Source organism: Alligator mississippiensis, chromosome 5 (genome assembly GCF_030867095.1).
Source record: "Alligator mississippiensis isolate rAllMis1 chromosome 5, rAllMis1, whole genome shotgun sequence".
Taxonomy (NCBI): domain Eukaryota; kingdom Metazoa; phylum Chordata; order Crocodylia; family Alligatoridae; genus Alligator; species Alligator mississippiensis.
The window spans coordinates 218,415,903-218,432,365 of NC_081828.1; the positions used below are offsets into that span (position 1 = coordinate 218,415,903).

The 16,463-nt window shown below is 59.7% G+C and overlaps 1 protein-coding gene across 13 annotated transcripts in view; it reads left to right on the forward strand.

Annotated features, from left to right (window-relative positions):
* Positions 1–16,463, forward strand: part of LOC109282729 (protein KRBA1) — a 43,208-nt gene that overhangs the window by 15,428 nt on the left and 11,317 nt on the right. For 5 of the 13 annotated variants that reach the window (XM_059729380.1, XM_019485636.2, XM_059729387.1 and 2 more), the window contains exons 2-16: positions 3,384–3,510; positions 3,884–3,991; positions 5,583–5,681; positions 5,769–5,918; positions 6,078–6,245; positions 6,835–6,969; positions 7,571–7,819; positions 8,364–8,489; positions 9,286–9,432; positions 10,269–10,403; positions 10,788–10,868; positions 11,601–11,783; positions 11,933–12,112; positions 12,767–12,922; positions 14,292–14,459. In XM_059729380.1, the coding sequence (XP_059585363.1) occupies positions 3,384–3,510; positions 3,884–3,991; positions 5,583–5,681; positions 5,769–5,918; positions 6,078–6,245; positions 6,835–6,969; positions 7,571–7,819; positions 8,364–8,489; positions 9,286–9,432; positions 10,269–10,403; positions 10,788–10,868; positions 11,601–11,783; positions 11,933–12,112; positions 12,767–12,922; positions 14,292–14,459 (2,212 nt within the window). Of the gene's footprint in view, positions 1–3,367; positions 3,511–3,883; positions 3,992–5,582; positions 5,682–5,768; positions 5,919–6,077; positions 6,246–6,834; positions 6,970–7,570; positions 7,820–8,363; positions 8,490–9,285; positions 9,433–10,268; positions 10,404–10,787; positions 10,869–11,600; positions 11,784–11,932; positions 12,113–12,766; positions 12,923–14,291; positions 14,460–16,463 lie in introns of all 13 variants that reach the window. The other 8 variants (XM_059729385.1, XM_059729386.1, XM_059729381.1 and 5 more) reach the window with 8 other exon arrangements.

Genomic DNA, 16,463 nt, shown 5'->3' on the forward strand with positions numbered 1-16,463 from the left:
GGGAGACGACCTGTCCCCGCTGCTCCGTCCCTGTTGGTCTCTGCAGTCTCCCCATGGGCTGCGAGCAAGGGACAGCCTGATGCCATCTGGACCTGTGCGCTCATCGGGCACTCATCGGGTGCTCGGATCATCACCCCGGCTGAGCGTGCACTGGTCTCCCCATGCAGGCAAGCCGCGGGGCGATGAGGATTTTTACCTGGACAGAGACGTGGGGCTGGCAGGGAGCTCCAGAGGTCCCATCTAGTCCAACCCCTGCCCCAGGCAGGTTCAGCCCTGTGCAAATCAGCCCAGACAAACCCCGTGTCTGTCCACCGAGCAGCACGCCCCAGTCACTCCTGACACACCGGGCATCACCCCGAACCTGCCCCAGGGAAAGCAGGGGGTTGCAGCTACCGATGTCTTGTTGCTCTAAGGGGTGTTAACGGATGTCCAAGAGACCCCAGGCTGAGGCCGTGTCCCCGCTGCAGAGGAAGGCGTTGTGCCCCCACGGATGTGTGAGTGGGCAGTGCCAGGCTGGGGGTATGCAAACATGCCACGACTGTGCCAGGCCTTGGGGAGAGCTGGCTTGGAGCAGGGGGCATGAGGCAGCTGGGACAAGGGATGGTTGTACCGAGTCTGGGCTCGGTGGGGATCTGCACATGCAGTCTCTTTGCATGGGAATTGCACTCATATGGAGGGGTCTGTCTCTATGCTCAGCTGCCTGGGACTCAGCTGAGTGCCTGCAGGAAGCACTGCCGGAGCCCCCCATTGCTCCCCAATGCTTGTCTTGCTCCCCATGCCGTCCTTGCCTCGTGGCTTGTAGGCACTGTCTGCTCTGTGCAGCTCCCGCGCATCCGCTGCGGCTCCGTGGGCACTGGGGCTCAGCTGCAAGGCCATGCACCTTCTGGGACAGCCCTTCCCCAAGGTGAGAGCCCCCCTGCTCTGAACCAGACCCATTTTGCAAGCGGATGCTGTGATGCGGTTGCCCGTGAAAGCCAGCCCTGGACAGCCCTTCCCAGTCCTACGGCCTTGCAAGTCGCTACTTGCCCCTGCTGGAGATGCGCCCATTTGTTGTGCAACAAAGACTCTCCAAACGCTCCTCAGCGCCGAGATGTAAAGCAGCTAAATCCTCAAATAATAAATGATAGCCAGGGGCAGGCATTACAGGTTTAACAGGTTATAGGTTATGGGTGCATACCAGGCAGATGGCTCCGGCCAGCGCCCGCTGCCCCTTGCATGCTAGACAGACTCCTGGTCTGACCCTGTGTTGCGTGCTCTGGGGGCCTGGGCTCTTTGCTCCGTTGCAGCCAGGTCTGGCGTGCCCAGATGCTGTGGCAATGGGCACCCCCACTGAGGCTGCTGCTTGGCTCTTTCAGTCCATACTTCTGTGCGTTGGGCTGGGGGTTTCTGCTCTTTATGTCAAATCGGCTCTGGGGATGCAGGTATAGGAAAAGCCCAGCTGCTCGTGAGCGTGCAGCACCTGATTCCCGTGACCCCAGGTGGCGCGGCACACGCGGCCGTGCAGTAGAAATGGTCTCTGGGGCCTGTCAGGCATGCACACCTCTTCCTCTCTCCCTTCCTGGCTGGGCTGGGTGCTGGACATAGAGGCTGCCAGAGGGGCAGGGAGAGGGCTTGGGCTGGCAGAGTTGATTTCCATCCTGCTGCTTTGCCCCTTCTTTGTAGCAGACAGGTGAGGGGTCTCCTAGGACCCTGGGAGCTGGGCCACAGCATGGAGCTATTTGAACCTCTGTTCAAGTCAGCTGGTCCTGACGACCTGTGCCCCAGGGTGCCGAGGGACTTGGCACAGGTCATTGTGGGACCCCTGGCACGGCTTTACGAGCACTCGCGGTGCTCTGGCGTGGTGCCGGAGGACTGGAAAAGGACCAATGTGGTCCCTAGTTTCAAAAAAGGGAGGAAGGAGGACCCAGGAAACTACAGGCCCATTAGTCTTACCTCGGTCCTGGGGAAGCTCTTTGAGAAAATTATCCAGGTGCACATCTGCAAGAGGCCAGTATGGGGGATGATGCTTAGGGGCAACCAACATGGGTTCATTCGAGGCAGGTGCTGTCAGACCGACCTGGTGCCTTCTACGACCAGGTCACAACATCCTTGGACACAGGGGTAGCAGTGGACGTAGTCTTTCTGAACTTTAGGAAGGCCTTCGACACTGTCTCTCACCCCAGTCTCATTAAAAAATTAGGAGATTGTGGTGTCGACACCTACACAGTCAGATGGGTCACTAATTGGCTGGAGGGCCATGCCGAAAGAGTGGTGGTGGACAGGTCATTTTTGACCTGGAGGGATGTGGGCAGTGGGGTCCCCCAGGGCTCGGTCCTTGGACCTGCGCTGTTCAACATCTTCATTGGTGACTTGGACAAGGGGGTGAAAAGCACCTTCTTCAAATTCGCAGACAACACTAAGATGTGGGGGGAAGTGGGCATGCTGGAAGGGAGGAATAGGCTGCAATCGGATCTGGACAGGTTACAGGGGTGGGCGGATGAGAACGGGATGGGTTCAACACTGACAAGTGCAAGGTGCTGCACCTGGGGGGGAAGAGCCAGCAGCAGACCGACACGCTGGGGAACTCCCTTCTCGTCAGTGCAGAGGCAGAAAAGGATCTTGGAGTCATTATTGATGCCAAAACGAACATGGGCCAACAGTGTGGGGACACGGTCAGGAAGGCCAACCGCACCTTGTCGTGCATCCACAGATACATCTCGAGCAGGTCCAGGCAGGTGATCCTCCCCCTCTACGCGACACTGGTCAGGCCGCAGCTGGAGTACTGCGTCCAGTTCTGGGTGATGCACCTCTGGAGAGGGTCCAGAGGAGGCCACCCGCATGGTCAGGGGCAGCAGGGCAGGCCCTATGAGGAGAGGCGACGGGACCTGACCCTGTTCAGCCTCCACAAGAGAAGGCTGAGGGGGGATCTAGTGGCCATTTACAAGCTAGTCAGAGGGGACCAGCAGGCATTGGGGGAGTCCCTGTTCCCCCAAGCACTACTGGGGGTAACAAGGAATAATGGCCATAAGTTGATGGAGAGTAGATTCAGACTAGACATCAGGAGGTGCTACGTCACAGTCAGGGCGGCTAGGATCTGGAACCAACTTCCAAGAGAAGTGGTGCTGGCTCCTACCCGGCGGGGGGTCTTCAAAAGGAGGCGAGATAATCACCTTGCTGGGGTCATTTGGCCCCAGCATCCTTTCCTGCCACATCAGGGGGTCGGACGTGATGATCTGCTTCTGACCCTACAAACTATGAAACTATGAGACCGGAGTGCCAGCAGGTGGGTGGCAAATGACGGCCGTGTCTCAGGGAACAGGGATAAAAGCACAGGGCGCGAGCGGCGCTGCTCCCCGGAGGGTGTCTGCACCCCATGCCCTGGCCCCAGCCCGTGTCTCCCCCAGGCGCTGGTGACGTTCGAGGACGTAGCGGTGCGGTTCTCGGCCGAGGAGTGGGCCACGCTGGCAGGCTGGCAGCAGGCGCTGCACAAGGAGGTGATGGAGGAGACCGCCCGGCTGCTGCTCTCGCTAGGTGAGGCGCGTACGGTCCCTGGCTGGGGGACCCAGCACCCGGCTAACCCTTCCCCGTGTTACAGCGTGCAGGTCCCCTCTGGGTTCAGAGCGGTGCTAAAACTGGGCCCGGCAACACCTGGTTTTCCGCAGCCTGTGTGGACGAGGCTGGTCTGTCCCTGTCGGTGCCGCGAGCAAACCACGCTTAGACTGTCTGATCATAGACTTTGCTCTGCCGCGTGTGGTCGGGTACAAAGAATAGGTGTCACGTCCGTCCTCTGCAACATTGACTCCCTGCCGCTCCCATTCCCTAGCTGATGAGTCCCTGGCCAGCCCGGCTCTAGCCATCGGGCTGGGCGAGACTCACCGTGCCCCGTCTGTCCTGTTCCCACCAGGTCAGTCCGTCCCTGCCCTGGCTCTCCTGTCCTTGACTGACCATCAGGAAGCGGCGGGGAGGCTGTTTGCCCGTGACGCCGTGGGGAGAGACCTCAGTGGCGATGGAGGTAAGTGAGTCCTGCCCTTACTGGGGCAAGAACCCCCCCCAGGGCTCCCCGCAGCTGCAGGCAACGCTGGTTAATTCGCCAGGCCAAAGGGGAAGCTACTAATGGGGGAACGTGCAGGAGCGACCAATTATCAGGTGCTGCTAAGGGGGGCTGTGCTGCCTGGAGATCAAATGAAACCACAGCAGGAGATTATCCCACAGGCCAATTAACTGGAGTTTGCTGCATCATTGCACCTCTCCGAGGCCGAGGATTTAGGCAGATCATTGGGCGAGTGCCTGTGATATCACGTTGCATCACATCCGGCCACACATGATGCCCAATCTGAGCTCCTGGTCCACGGATGAGGTTTCCTGGGGGGCTTTTGGCACAAGGGTGGGATGAAGGGGAGGCCACAGGGTCTGTAGCAAGAGGCTGCAGCTGCTCCAGCCTCGTGCTCCTGCTCTGGCTGGGAGCATGACAGTCTGCTTGGGGGGCAGACCACAACCAGCACCCAGGGACCCCAGTCTTCTGCAGCCCAAGGACAAGGTTCCCCCTGGGTGAAAGTTGCTATGGGACTGGTCTCACTCCCGCTGCCTCCATGCGCTGCTCTGGTAGCATGTAGGGACCATTAACAACCAGCAGGCATTGGGGTGAGCTCCCCAATGCAGGTACAACATTTCCCTTGCAAACCCTGGCGTAGCTGGGAGGTTGGGGGTGGGAGGAGGCAAACCCATGGCTCCTGGTGCTTAGAGGACAGGAGTGAGGCAGCGTCTCAACCTGCAACAGGAGCGAGAGCAGCCCTGACTCTAGAGGATGCCGAGATGCAGCAAAGCTGAGCATCCTGGGATGCATGAGTGGGAGCTTTGCCAGATGGAGGGCAGCGATTCTCCCCCTCTATTCAGCACTGGGGAGGCAACATCTGGAGTCCTGTGTCCAGTTTTGGGCCCCCACTACAGAAAGGATGTGGACACATTGGAGAGAGTCCAGTGGAGGGCAACAAAGTGATTGGGGAGCTGGGGGACAGGACTGGTGAGGAGCGGCTGAGGGAATTGGGCTGATTTAGTCTGCAGAAGAGGAGACCGAAGGGGATTGAGGAGCAGCCTTCACCTCCCTGCAGGGGGGCTGCACAGAGGATGGAGCTGGGCTGGTCTCAGTGGGGGCAGATGACAGCACAAGGAGCAATGGGCTCAAGCTGCAGCAAGGGAAGTTGAGGTTGGATATTAGGAAAAAACTTTCTCTCAAGGAGGATGGTACAACACTGGAATAGGGTACACAGAGAGGTGGTAGGGTCTTCATCCTTGGAGGTGTTTAAGACCTGGGCAGACAAAGCCTTGGCTGGGATGACGTTGTTGGAGCTGGTCATGCTTGGAGCAGGGGTTGGACTAGATGTGACCTCCTGAGAGCCCTTCCACCGTCACTGTCAGTGATTCGAGGAAGTTTCATGTCCAGCGTCCTCCTCCTCTTGCTGGCGCAGATCCACCCAGCAAGCGGGGGCGATGGCTCTGCTGCCTTTGGGGTTCCCTCCGGGCAGTGGGAACCCCCTGTTCCCTTGTAAAGCGGAGTGGGGGTCCATGAAATCACAACCATGCATGAAGGCCCCTTGCCTTTGCAGGAGAAGAACGGGCTTTCCCAGGGGATTACCCAGACGCAGATGTGCCCTGGGACCTGGGGCAGGTGGAGGAGGACGGGTCCCCCCCCGGCACCCAGGAAGGTAGGAAGTTTCCAGGTGTGGGACAGATCCAGCAGTGGATGGGTCACCACGTGGGGCTTCCCATGACCTTCCCCATGTCTCACGCAGGGGAGCCGCAGGGCAGCCTGCATCTCAGCGCCCTGATGAAGCTGGTGAAGGAGATCCCCGAGTTCCTCTTCGGGACCTCCAAGGCCCCCGCAGACCCAGCCGAGGCTGCCGGGAGCAGCGATGCCGCGACGAGCACTGAGCCTGCTGGCGGTAAGAGCATGCTGCCAACCCAGCCGCGTTGCAGAAGCCTCTGGCCAGGCTGGTTCTTGCATCCCCTGGCGAGCCCCGGGTCAGGCTGACGGGATGCATGCACCAGCTGAGCCAGCGCTCAGCCGCGAGCCCAGGCTGACCCTGGCCGTGTTTGTGCAGTAAAAACAGAGGAGCCCCCTGAGACCCCTCACCCCCCTGGCCTGGAGAGCGGGGCAATGGATGTGGCTCTCAGCTGGCCCAGCCACCCAGATACCCCCGCCAGCTCCGTGTCCACCAGCAGCGCAGAAGGCAACGAGCGGGGATCTCCCCCGGGGAGCCTGTATGCAGGTGAGTCATGGGAGCACTAGTCGGGGTGATGGTCTGGGGCACAAGGGGCTAAGAGCTGCTGGGGTAGCTTGGCACGTGCCAGGCATGATACCGTCTCGGGCATCTGAAGGGCAGTGGAAAGGTTTAGACTTGAGGATGTGGGCGTAAGGTCATGATGCTGGTGTGAAGGTGGAGTGGCAGACAACACAAACCCCTACCCCAGGGTAACTCTTCCTAGTTTGGTGGCAAATTACCCTGGGAGAAATGGAGAGAAACCTCTGCGGGGGCAAGTCACACTGGCTGATAGGGTCCAGATGTCAGTGACTGTGGGGTAAATACATGCATGTGCACACCCGGAGATAATCTACCCCTGTTGGGTTGCATCCATCTACATCTCTGGAGGACCACACCGATGCCATGAGAGGGCTCAGCCCATGAGGTTTCCCACGGGACCCAAACTGCCCCACGGTCCCCACTGTCTGGGACATTCAGTGGGGTTTACTGGAGGAGACCAGCTCTCAACTGAACTTAATTGGCTCCAGGCCCATCTCCTTGCCCCGTCCTGCTTATGCCTCCACACCTGCTAATATTGATCTCAATGTGGACCTAGACATACCGATGGAGAACAGCCCTCTCCAGGGTCTGCTGAACTGCCTGAAGGAGATACCCACCCACCTCAGTGACATGCAGGGAGACAGGGGACAGACGAGGCTGGAGATGGAGACAAGGGCCTGGCAAGCCACCGGTGAGCTCAAGGGTGTTTCTACCACGCTGTACAAGACAGGCAGTGTCTCACGGGGTGTGGGATGCTTGTCCCCCTGTTCGGGGTCAGACTGACACCACATTTAGGGGCAGGAAGGAATTTTACCCCCTGGTCAGACTGGTCTGGACTATGCTCTGTAGCAGGGGCATGGCCTCTGCCTGGGTATTGCCAACCTTTTTATAGAGGCAGGACCTTGGCTGCCGCAGTCGCCCTGCTTTCCCCGTGGCAGGTTCGGGTGTGCTGCCCGGTGCTGTGTTAGGGTTGACGGTCGTCTTATGCAGCATTTAGATGATGGTTTGTCTGGGTTTATGCAGCATTTAGATGATGTTACAGCTCTTCCCCTACCATCCATGGGCGGATGGGCATGCCCACAATAACCACTACATATATATTGCCATACTATGTTCTTCCCATGCTATGTCCCCCGCAGTGCTTGACTCGGTGCAGGTGAGGTCTCAGAGGGCAGCCCTGGGGCACAGGACATGGTTTCAGACATGCCACTAATTAGGAAATTAGCTAGGAACAAACTCTGTGTGTCCTGCTGGAGGATGAGCCACTGACCCCCTGCCCCGGCACTGTCCAGGGAGCAATGACAGCTGCAGGACGGGGGCTGATCCATGGCCTGTATCAGCCGTGAAGACTGAGGTGATGGCAGAGAGCTCCCCACTCCAAAGTCTGGAGAACTGTTTGAGGGACCTGGCTGCTGCGGAGAGGCCCAGTCATCCTGGCACACCTGAGAGCAGCCCCTGCAATGGCAGCTCCAGGCAGGAGCAGGAGCAGGTGCAGGTGCAGAGGAGCCTGGAGCTGAGGGCGGGGAGATGCCCCAGTGAAGGTATGGTACACCTGGGCAGAGCTGGGCCTGGCCCGTCTCCCGCTGGAGGCAGGGGGATGGCTCCTCTGGACCTTGGGGACCCTGGGGCTGGAGGCAGTTTGCACAGCTCTGCAATCACGGCATGGTGCCCGGGGTGGGGATCATCTTGGAGTAAACACCGTAGAGGCTGACAATGGATGTTCCTTTGCAACGCCGGTTTCTGCTCCAGAGCTGGCCCATCTGTTCCTGCATCTCAGGCATTTGCCAAGCGTCTGGAAGCTGGAGAGTTGTGTCAGGAGACTGGAGGGTGTCATGGCATCAGAGGGGGTGGCACAAAGCCCTTGGCGTGAGATTCGGTTTGTGCCCCATGCCCAGCCCAGCAGTTTTCCCTCACCATGATGCCAGTCACAGCAGGTTTCCTCTGTCCATGCCCTGAGTGCCACCTGCGTTCTGGGGGCCGCAGGATGAATTGCACCCCTGAAAAGCCTCCCCTTGAAGCCTCAGCCCCTGTGGGGTTTGCAGTGCTGTAAGGAGGCATTGAAACCCCCAAATGTGTCTGTTCCAGTGCAAGCTGCGGCAGGCACCCCTGATACCATGAGTGACCAACCCGGAGACAGACAGGGTCGTCCCAGCTCATCCAGCAGTGCGGAGGGAGAGAGGGAGCAGAGGGGGCTGCCACGATGCCAGGAAGGTGGGCTGCAACTCTTGCATCCGCACCCTTTGCGGGCACGAAAACAAGGGTTGTGGCTGCCAGGCTGGGGGAGGCTGGATTGGAGGTGTCGGAGGCCCCAGAAGAGCCCCAGGATGTGGGAGGGATGTGGGGGGATCCCTTGGTAGCAGCCCAGGCTAGGGTGGCGACTGGGCTCTGCCAATGCTTCTGCTGGCACCAGGCTGCAGGGTCCCGGCGAGAGGGTCTTGCCCCTGCGCTCAGGGGCAGACTGATGCTGCATTGGGGGCAAGAAGGGATTTTACCCCCTGGTCAGACCGGTGCAGGCTAGCGGGGGGTTGCTTTCCCCTGTAGCAGGGGCACAGCTTTGGCTTGGGATCTCTCAAGCCTATATTAACAAACTTTTATAGAAGTCGGATGTTGGCTGCCACGGTCCTCCTTCTTCTCCTGGGGCAGGTTCGGGTGTGATGCCTGGTGTTGTGTCAGGGTTGGCGGTAGTTTAACCAAGAGTTTAGAGGATGGGTTTGTGTGGGCTGGTTTGGGGATCCTGCCTCAGGCTGGGGTTGGACTCGGTGTGACCTCTGGAGCTCCCTTTCAGCCCCACTTCTCTAGGATTTCTCTGATTTCTCTACGATCAGACAGGGCTGCCTTTCAGGGCCGGGCATAAGCTCTCAGCTGCGTGGGTCTTCGGGGTTGGGAGCACATGAGGAGGGGACAAGGATGTGGGACCCGGTCTCTCTGCTGCCGGGTGCTGGTGACGGAGCCACCCGCCTCGGTGGGCTCTGCAGATCACGCCGGGACTGTGTTTGTGTGTGCCCAGCAGCTGTGCCGGCTGAGGAGAGCCCCTTGCAAGGCCTGCTCAACTGCCTGAAGGAAATCCTCGTCCGTGCGCCCCGGTGTCCCCCCTCGCCGCCCAGCAGGGCAGTCAGTGGCAGGGCTCCAGGGGAGAGCCTCCCATCCCTTCATGGTGAGTGCATGGCACCTTATTATTAGGATGTGGACTTGCCATCCTTGGAGGTGTTTAAGACAAAGCCTTGGTGGGATGATGCAGTTGGGGCTGGTCCTGCTTGGAGCAGGGGTTGGATTGGATATGACCTCCTGAGGTCCCATCCAACCCAAATTTTCTATGAGTCTATGATTTTCTATTCTGTTTAAGAACAAAGCAGAACCAAATAGTACTGCTGGAACACACACTCACTCGCTAGATTATACATGAAGTTTAAAAAACACACCACAAACTAGGCAACAAAATAGTCCAAACAGCCCAAAGATATTGTGTCATTAGTCCCAGAGTCGTTAGTTCAATGCGCACCTCCTGCTTGGATTCATTAAAACATCTAGCCTCTGTGTGCGTCTTGACGGTGCCTCCAATCCTTCCGGGCCAGTCATTTTTACACCTGAGCTAGTATCCCCCCAGCTTCGCTCAGTCTGCAGGGCTGTGAATCACATGTCTTCCCATGGGAGCAGCCTGAGTCTTTTACATCACGGCTTCATCTCTTTCCTCTGCCCTTCGCTGGGTCCCGCGACCTCCTCTCTCCTCTTTTTCTGTGACCATTTTGGTTCACACAGTGGGCTTAAACCAGAGCACGTATTTCACCCGGGGTCGCGCTGTGGCTGGATCTGCTGTTTCCCAGCCCCGAGGAAGGGCATGCCTCATCTGAGCTATCTCCCAGCTGCACAGTTGTCCCAATGAGGCTGAACAAACCCTGCCTGTGGCCCAGGTGAATGCTGAGCAAGGTGGGAATACACCCTTGCTCTGAGCCTGCTTTGCTGCTGGACCTGATTCTGCCTTTTTTCTTGCAGTGAAGACAGAAGCAGCCTTGGGAGCTCCCCACGGCCCCGGGAGCCACCGGGCCCTGGCATCCTGCAGCACCTCCACGGGCCGGGCAGCAGGACAGCGGTGCCTGGAGACCCTGGGCAGGAGCTGCTGGGGGGAAGGTGAGTCTGGGGCTGGCTGGAAATATGCCAACCACAGGAGTTTCCGCTGGAAAATCCCCCATTGCCCAAACCGAGATACCACGGTAGTGCACCCCGGTTCCTACACCCTTCTGTTGGGAGGCAGGTGGGTTTGTACCTGCTCGCCCAGCCTCCTGGGTCCCTGCAGTGAAGCCGGGGAGCCCGGAGCTGGGCTGGGCAGGGGACATCCCTGTCTGCCCTGACTCGGGGGTCTCCCAGCCTTGCTGACCTCAGAGCGGGGCAGGGAAGCCGCATTGGGGTGCCGCTGTCCTCAGGGGCCCAGGGGCAGAGGAGACCGTGCCCTGGGTGCTGTCCTGGCTGTCTCCACCATGCAGGGGCAGGGCTGAGGGTCCGGCTTGTTCCCAGGTGCAGTGAAGACCGAAGGCAGCGCAGCGCATTCCCCGCCCCGGGGCCCGTCCAGCGGCTGGACAGAAGCACGTCGGCTTGGTGAGCCCACGCAGCCATGGGGAGGAGAGGAGCCGGGAAGGGGCGTCATTGCGGGGTTGTGGCAAGGAGGGATTCCCCCGCAGGCAGGGAAGAGGGACGGGGCCACAGCCAGGCTCACCCAGCCAGGCCTGGCTTCCAATATGGGTGGAGCGTGGGGCCAGGCTCTCATCTAGCAGGTCTCCAGGGCCTGTGAAGGGGTGAGGGCAGCAGCGACGGTGGGAGATGCGCTGAGTGGGACCATGCAGAGTTCAGGCGGTGCCTGGGGCTAGCGGGAATGCAGCCAGGACCGACTGCCCAGGGCAGGGGCCACCTGGCACCCACCCCCCAGCCTCTGTCTGGCCCCCCCAGACTCACCATCTCCTGCCCCCAGCACCTCTACCCTGCCCTGAGCTCCTGGCCAGGCCTGGACCCAGGCAGGGGACGGTATCCACAGATCAAACAACCCCGCAGCAGCAAACGGGGCTTGGGCTGGGACAGCTGAACTCAGAAGGAGACTTGCAGGTCCCCCCCATTAGCACAAGTGCAGCCCGTGGACCTGTGCCAGTCGTGGGCTGGTCACTGGCTTGCAGGGAGCAAAGCCCTTTGCATGGAAGTCTGCAGGCATTTGGACGTGCCCTTGCCCACTCACACCCATTCACCACGGTGGTGCAGCCCGGAGAGCCTGCCGATAGCAACCTGAGCCATAGAGCTTGGGAGTCCCATCTGCTGATATTATGCCCATTGCTTCTGTAGTGAAAACAGAGGCCGGGACGGAGGATGCCACCTGGCAGAGCCGGCTGCAATGCTCGGAGCATGCGGCTGCATGCAGGCCCTGTGCCCCCAGTGCCCTGCCTGGCCCTGTCTCTCCCCACAGCCCGGATGGGGACAAGGCACTGTGGAGGGTGCCACTGGGGCCCTGGCACTTGTACCCTCAAGGTAGGGATGGTGCTGGCTCACGGGGGCAGTCCTGGGTGCCATGGGGTTGTAGCAGTGAGGATGTGGGGTCAAGCGTGACCCCTGGAGAAGATGGGCTGGAGCCTGGGGGCATCCCTGAGGACATGCTGTGTGTTGGGGGCTCCGGACAGGTGGGCGGACACGCCAGACCTACGCTGGGATCTGTGCTATTTCTGAAGCAGAGCCGACTCCGGGGACCAGCCCTCTCCATGGCCTGGTGAACTGCCTGAAGGAAATACCCGTCCCCAGCGCCAGTCTGTCCAGCCTGGCCGGAGCTGAGGCAACACCGATGAGAGCATGGCCTGGAGAGGGTGAGTCCCAGTGTGTGCACAGCTCTGTCCCTACCAGGGCCGTGGGCACCCGTGCACAGACACACACGGCCTCTTGGGATTGTGATCTGCACACACGTGGCTTCCCAGCACTGCGGTGCAGTAACCCGCTATTGTAGGGGTCTTGCCTTGTGCAGGGCTGACACACTCAGGTGCAAGGGAGAGGTGCTAACCACACAGCCCCTGCTAACCTGTGGCTTCAGCACCTACTACCCTTCACTAGTTGCTTCTCCAGGCAGCCCAACTCAGAAGCGTGGCCTTCCCCTCCTGCTTGGTGTCCTCCCGGGGCCATGGTGCTTCTCCCAACTCGCCTTCCCCTTGCTCACCTCTCCTGGGTGCTTGGGTGGCCGTCCCCTGACGTGTACAAAGTCACTGGGGAGGGGGCTGGTGAGGCCCTGGGGTCACGCACTGTGGTTCATGCCTTATCCCCCCACAGCCAGCCCCTCACCTCCAAATGGAGTGAGCGTGGCTTCACAGGCAGGGATGCTTGGCTGTGACAAGCTGGCGGGTCACTGGATGCAGTGGTATAAATGTTACGTCTGTTCATGCCTGTGTTTCTTGGAGGTTTCCGGGGCTCAGAGCCTCGGAGAAGCCCTGGCTGCCTCCAGAGCTTGGGTCTGTGCTTTGTGTGAGCAGACGTCAGTGCTGAGAGCTCGCCGCTGCGGGGCCTGGAGAACTGCCTGAAGGACATCCCCATCGCCCAGCCGCGCCAGGTCCACCTGCCGGTCTGCCTCCCCTGCGGCAGCCCCTTGCAGCGGCCTCCCGGGATGGCGTGGAGGTCACTGGGAGAAGGTCAGTGGCACTGCTACAGCAATGCCAGTCAGCTAAAGCACTGGGGCTTTAACCCTGGAGAAGCCAGGGCTGCAAGCACCACGGCTTTGCTCCACTTCTATGGTTATAGGAGCATGCTGAGATAACCCTCACATCCTGACAACTTCCACCGTATCACTGGACACAAGGCTATGAATGTTATGTCTGTCCATGCTCGCATTTCCGTCTCCCAGCCGGGAAGCAGGGCACCAATCTGAGAGGTGGCACCGCAGTGTTTTGGGATAAATCCGGCTAGACTTGCAGGCAGTCCCCCAGCTGCCCCGTTAGCTCTCCCATAAAGGTAAAACTACCCAAGGCAAGGGCTGGTTAGCAGAGAGGCAGAGGCCTGATCTGATCCTGCCCATGGAAATTGTAGCATTGCCCCCGCTGCACCGACCCCAGGCTCCGTGAGCTGAAACGGGAGCAGTGAGACCCCGGCTGTACGCGGCGAGTGTACCTTGGCCCCAGGTCCATTTGGGCTGGTGAGGAGACACAAGGAGAATGACCCTCCGCTGAAGCAGGGGAGCCGTTGGGTTTTGGGTCTGGCTTCCGTGGGGGCAAAACCCAGTGGTGTCTAGCATGCAGCTCTGTGGGCGAGATTATGTGCCATGGGGTCTGCAATCGCAGGGACCTGCAGGGCATGGTAGTGGCTTTGCCTTAGGCTGGAGAAATGCTGGCCTCTATAACTAGCCAGGCACACGATTCCCCGTGGGGTTTTGCCCAACCCAATACGGTTAGCCCTAGTGTAGGATGGCAGCTGGGGGTATCTGTGGGAGATACCCTCCGTGGAGAAGTTTTCCAGAGAAGGTATCTGAATTAGACCGGCTTCATGCAGCATTCCCACCTGTCTTCCAGCCGGGGGTGAGGAGTGGGTCCATCCAGAGCTGGTCTCTTCAGAGCAAAGGGTTTTGGTTATCCCTGAGGTCACCTCAGCAGAGTGACACAAGAGCTGAACTCGGGTTCAGCATCCCTGGGTCTGTGGCTGCAGGGACTGGACTAGGAGCAACCGCTTCCAGCTGCAGCAGGGGAAACTGAGGCTGGAGATGAGGAGCTTCCTGACTCAGAGCAGGGTCCTGCCTGGAGGAGTTATGAAGTCTCCATCCTTGGAAGTTTTCAAGAGCAGGTTGGACAGACACAGGGATCTGCCGTGAGCAAAGCGGGGACCGGGTGCCCTCCTGAGGTCCCTTCCAGCCCGATTTCCTATGATCCTAGGCTCCTGCCAGGCAAACAGAGTGGATAGGCAGAGACAGGCTCTCCCCGCTGCCTTGACAGTGTGATGCCGGGGGAAATGGAGCTGAGGCAGGCTTTCGTGTGCTGTGAGTTGCTGGCTTCACCTGTGCTCTTCATACAGACCTCGGTGCCGAGACCTCCCCGCTCCAGGGCCTGGAGAACTGTCTGAAGGAAATCCCCGTGGCTGTCCACAGCCGATGCGTCACTCCCGCCAGCAGATCCTCGGTAGGCAGCACGCCGGAGGGACACAGGGGGCCTGAGCTGGCCACGCGGCCCCTGAAAGCTGAAGGTACGAGAAGACATTGAGCGGGGTCAGCTTGGCGATGCTGGGCATCCCCAGACAGCTGCAGTACAGCCTGGTGGGGGGTCTTTGGTATGAGCTTTGCTGGCCCTTGTGCACTGGCTGTCAATGAATGTCAAGTGGGTTTTCACTAAGGGGCCTAGCCACCACCACCACCTGAAGGGGAGAGGTTGAGAGGACTGGGCTGATTGAGTCTGCAGAAGAGAAGACCGAGGTGGGATTGAACAGCAGCCTTCACCTCCCTGCAGGGGGTTGCAAAGAGGATGGATCTGGGCTGGTCTCAGTGGCGGATGACAGGACAAGGAGCAATGGGCTCAAGCTGCAGCAAGGCAAGTTGAGGTTGGACATTAGGAAAAACTCTCACTGGGAGGGTGGTGAAGCACTGGCACCGGCTCCCGGAGAGGTGGTAATTGATTCACCCCATGCAGTCCACTCCTGCAGTCAGGTCCCTGGAAGGTGACTTGCCATGGCAAGACAGCCATGGGCAGAGAGCAATATCCGACTCTACAAGACACGTGAGAGCTGATGTGGAGACATGCACTCACCATGAAGGGATGGGAGGCTCTCCCCTGGAGCCCTGCCGCTGGCTGCCCTGCTGGGCGGCGAGGGGGGACGCCGGGGTGCACGGACGAGGATTTCCTTCAGGCAGTTGAGCAGGCCTTGCAAGGGGCTCTCCTCGGCCGGCACAGCAGCTGGGCACACACAAACACAGTCCCGGCGTGATCTGCAGAGCCCACCGAGGCGGGTGGCTCTGTCACCAGCACCCGGCAGCAGAGAGACCGGGTCCCACATCCTTGTCCCCTCCTCGTGTGCTCCCAACCCCGAAGACCCACGCAGCTGAGAGCTTATGCCCGGCCCTGAAAGGCAGCCCTGTCTAATCATAGAGAAATCAGAGAAATCCTAGAGAAGTGGGGCTGAAAGGGAGCTCCAGAGGTCACACCGAGTCCAGCCCCAGCCTGAGGCAGGATCCCCAAACCAGCCCACACAAACCCATCCTCTAAACTCTTGGTTAAACTACCGCCAACCCTGACACAACACCAGGCATCACACCCGAACCTGCCCCAGGAGAAGAAGGAGGGCTGCGTCAGCCAACATCCAACTTCTATAAAAGTTTGTTAATATAGGCTCGAGAGATCCCAAGCCAAAGCTGTGCCCCTGCTACAGGGGAAAGCAACCCCCCGCTAGCCTGCACCGGTCTGACCAGGGGGTAAAATCCCTTCCTGCCCCCAGTGCAGCATCGGTCTGCCCCTGAGCGCAGGGGCAAGACCCTCTCGCCGGGACCCTGCAGCCTGGTGCCAGCAGAAGCATTGGCAGAGCCCAGTCGCCACCCCAGCCTGGGCTGCTACCAAGGGATCCCCCCACATCCCTCCCACATCCTGGGGCTCTTCTGGGGCCTCCGACACCTCCAATCCAGCCTCCCCCAGCCTGGCAGCCACAACCCTTGTTTTCGTGCCCACAAAGGGTGCAGATGCAAGAGTTGCAGCCCACCTTCCTGGCATCGTGGCAGCCCCCTCTGCTCCCTGTCTCCCTCCGCACTGCTGGATGAGCTGGGAGGTCCCTGGAAAGACTGTGGGGCCAGGGTCAGATGAGACCCTTTAGCAAGGACCCAATAGGCCACAGAAAAGGAAATGTCCTCTTCTCCACAACGTGGATCCCACCCCACTGTGGGTGCTGGATGGTTGGACTGTGGGTGGGACGCCACTGCTGCCACCCGGGCTGCTCCTGTCCATGGGCCGTGGTGGGAGTCATAGACATATACACAATGAGGGCTGGAAGGGACCTCCGGAGGTCACATCTAGACCAACCCCCTGCTCCAAGCAGCACCAGCCCCAACTACATCATCCCAGCCAGGGCTTTGTCAAGCCAGGTCTTCAAAACCTCCAAGGATGGAGACTGCACCACCTCTCTGGGTAACCTGTTCCAGTGCTTTACTACCCTCATCATGAACAAGTTTTTCCTAATATTCAATCTCAACTTCCCTTGCTGTGACTG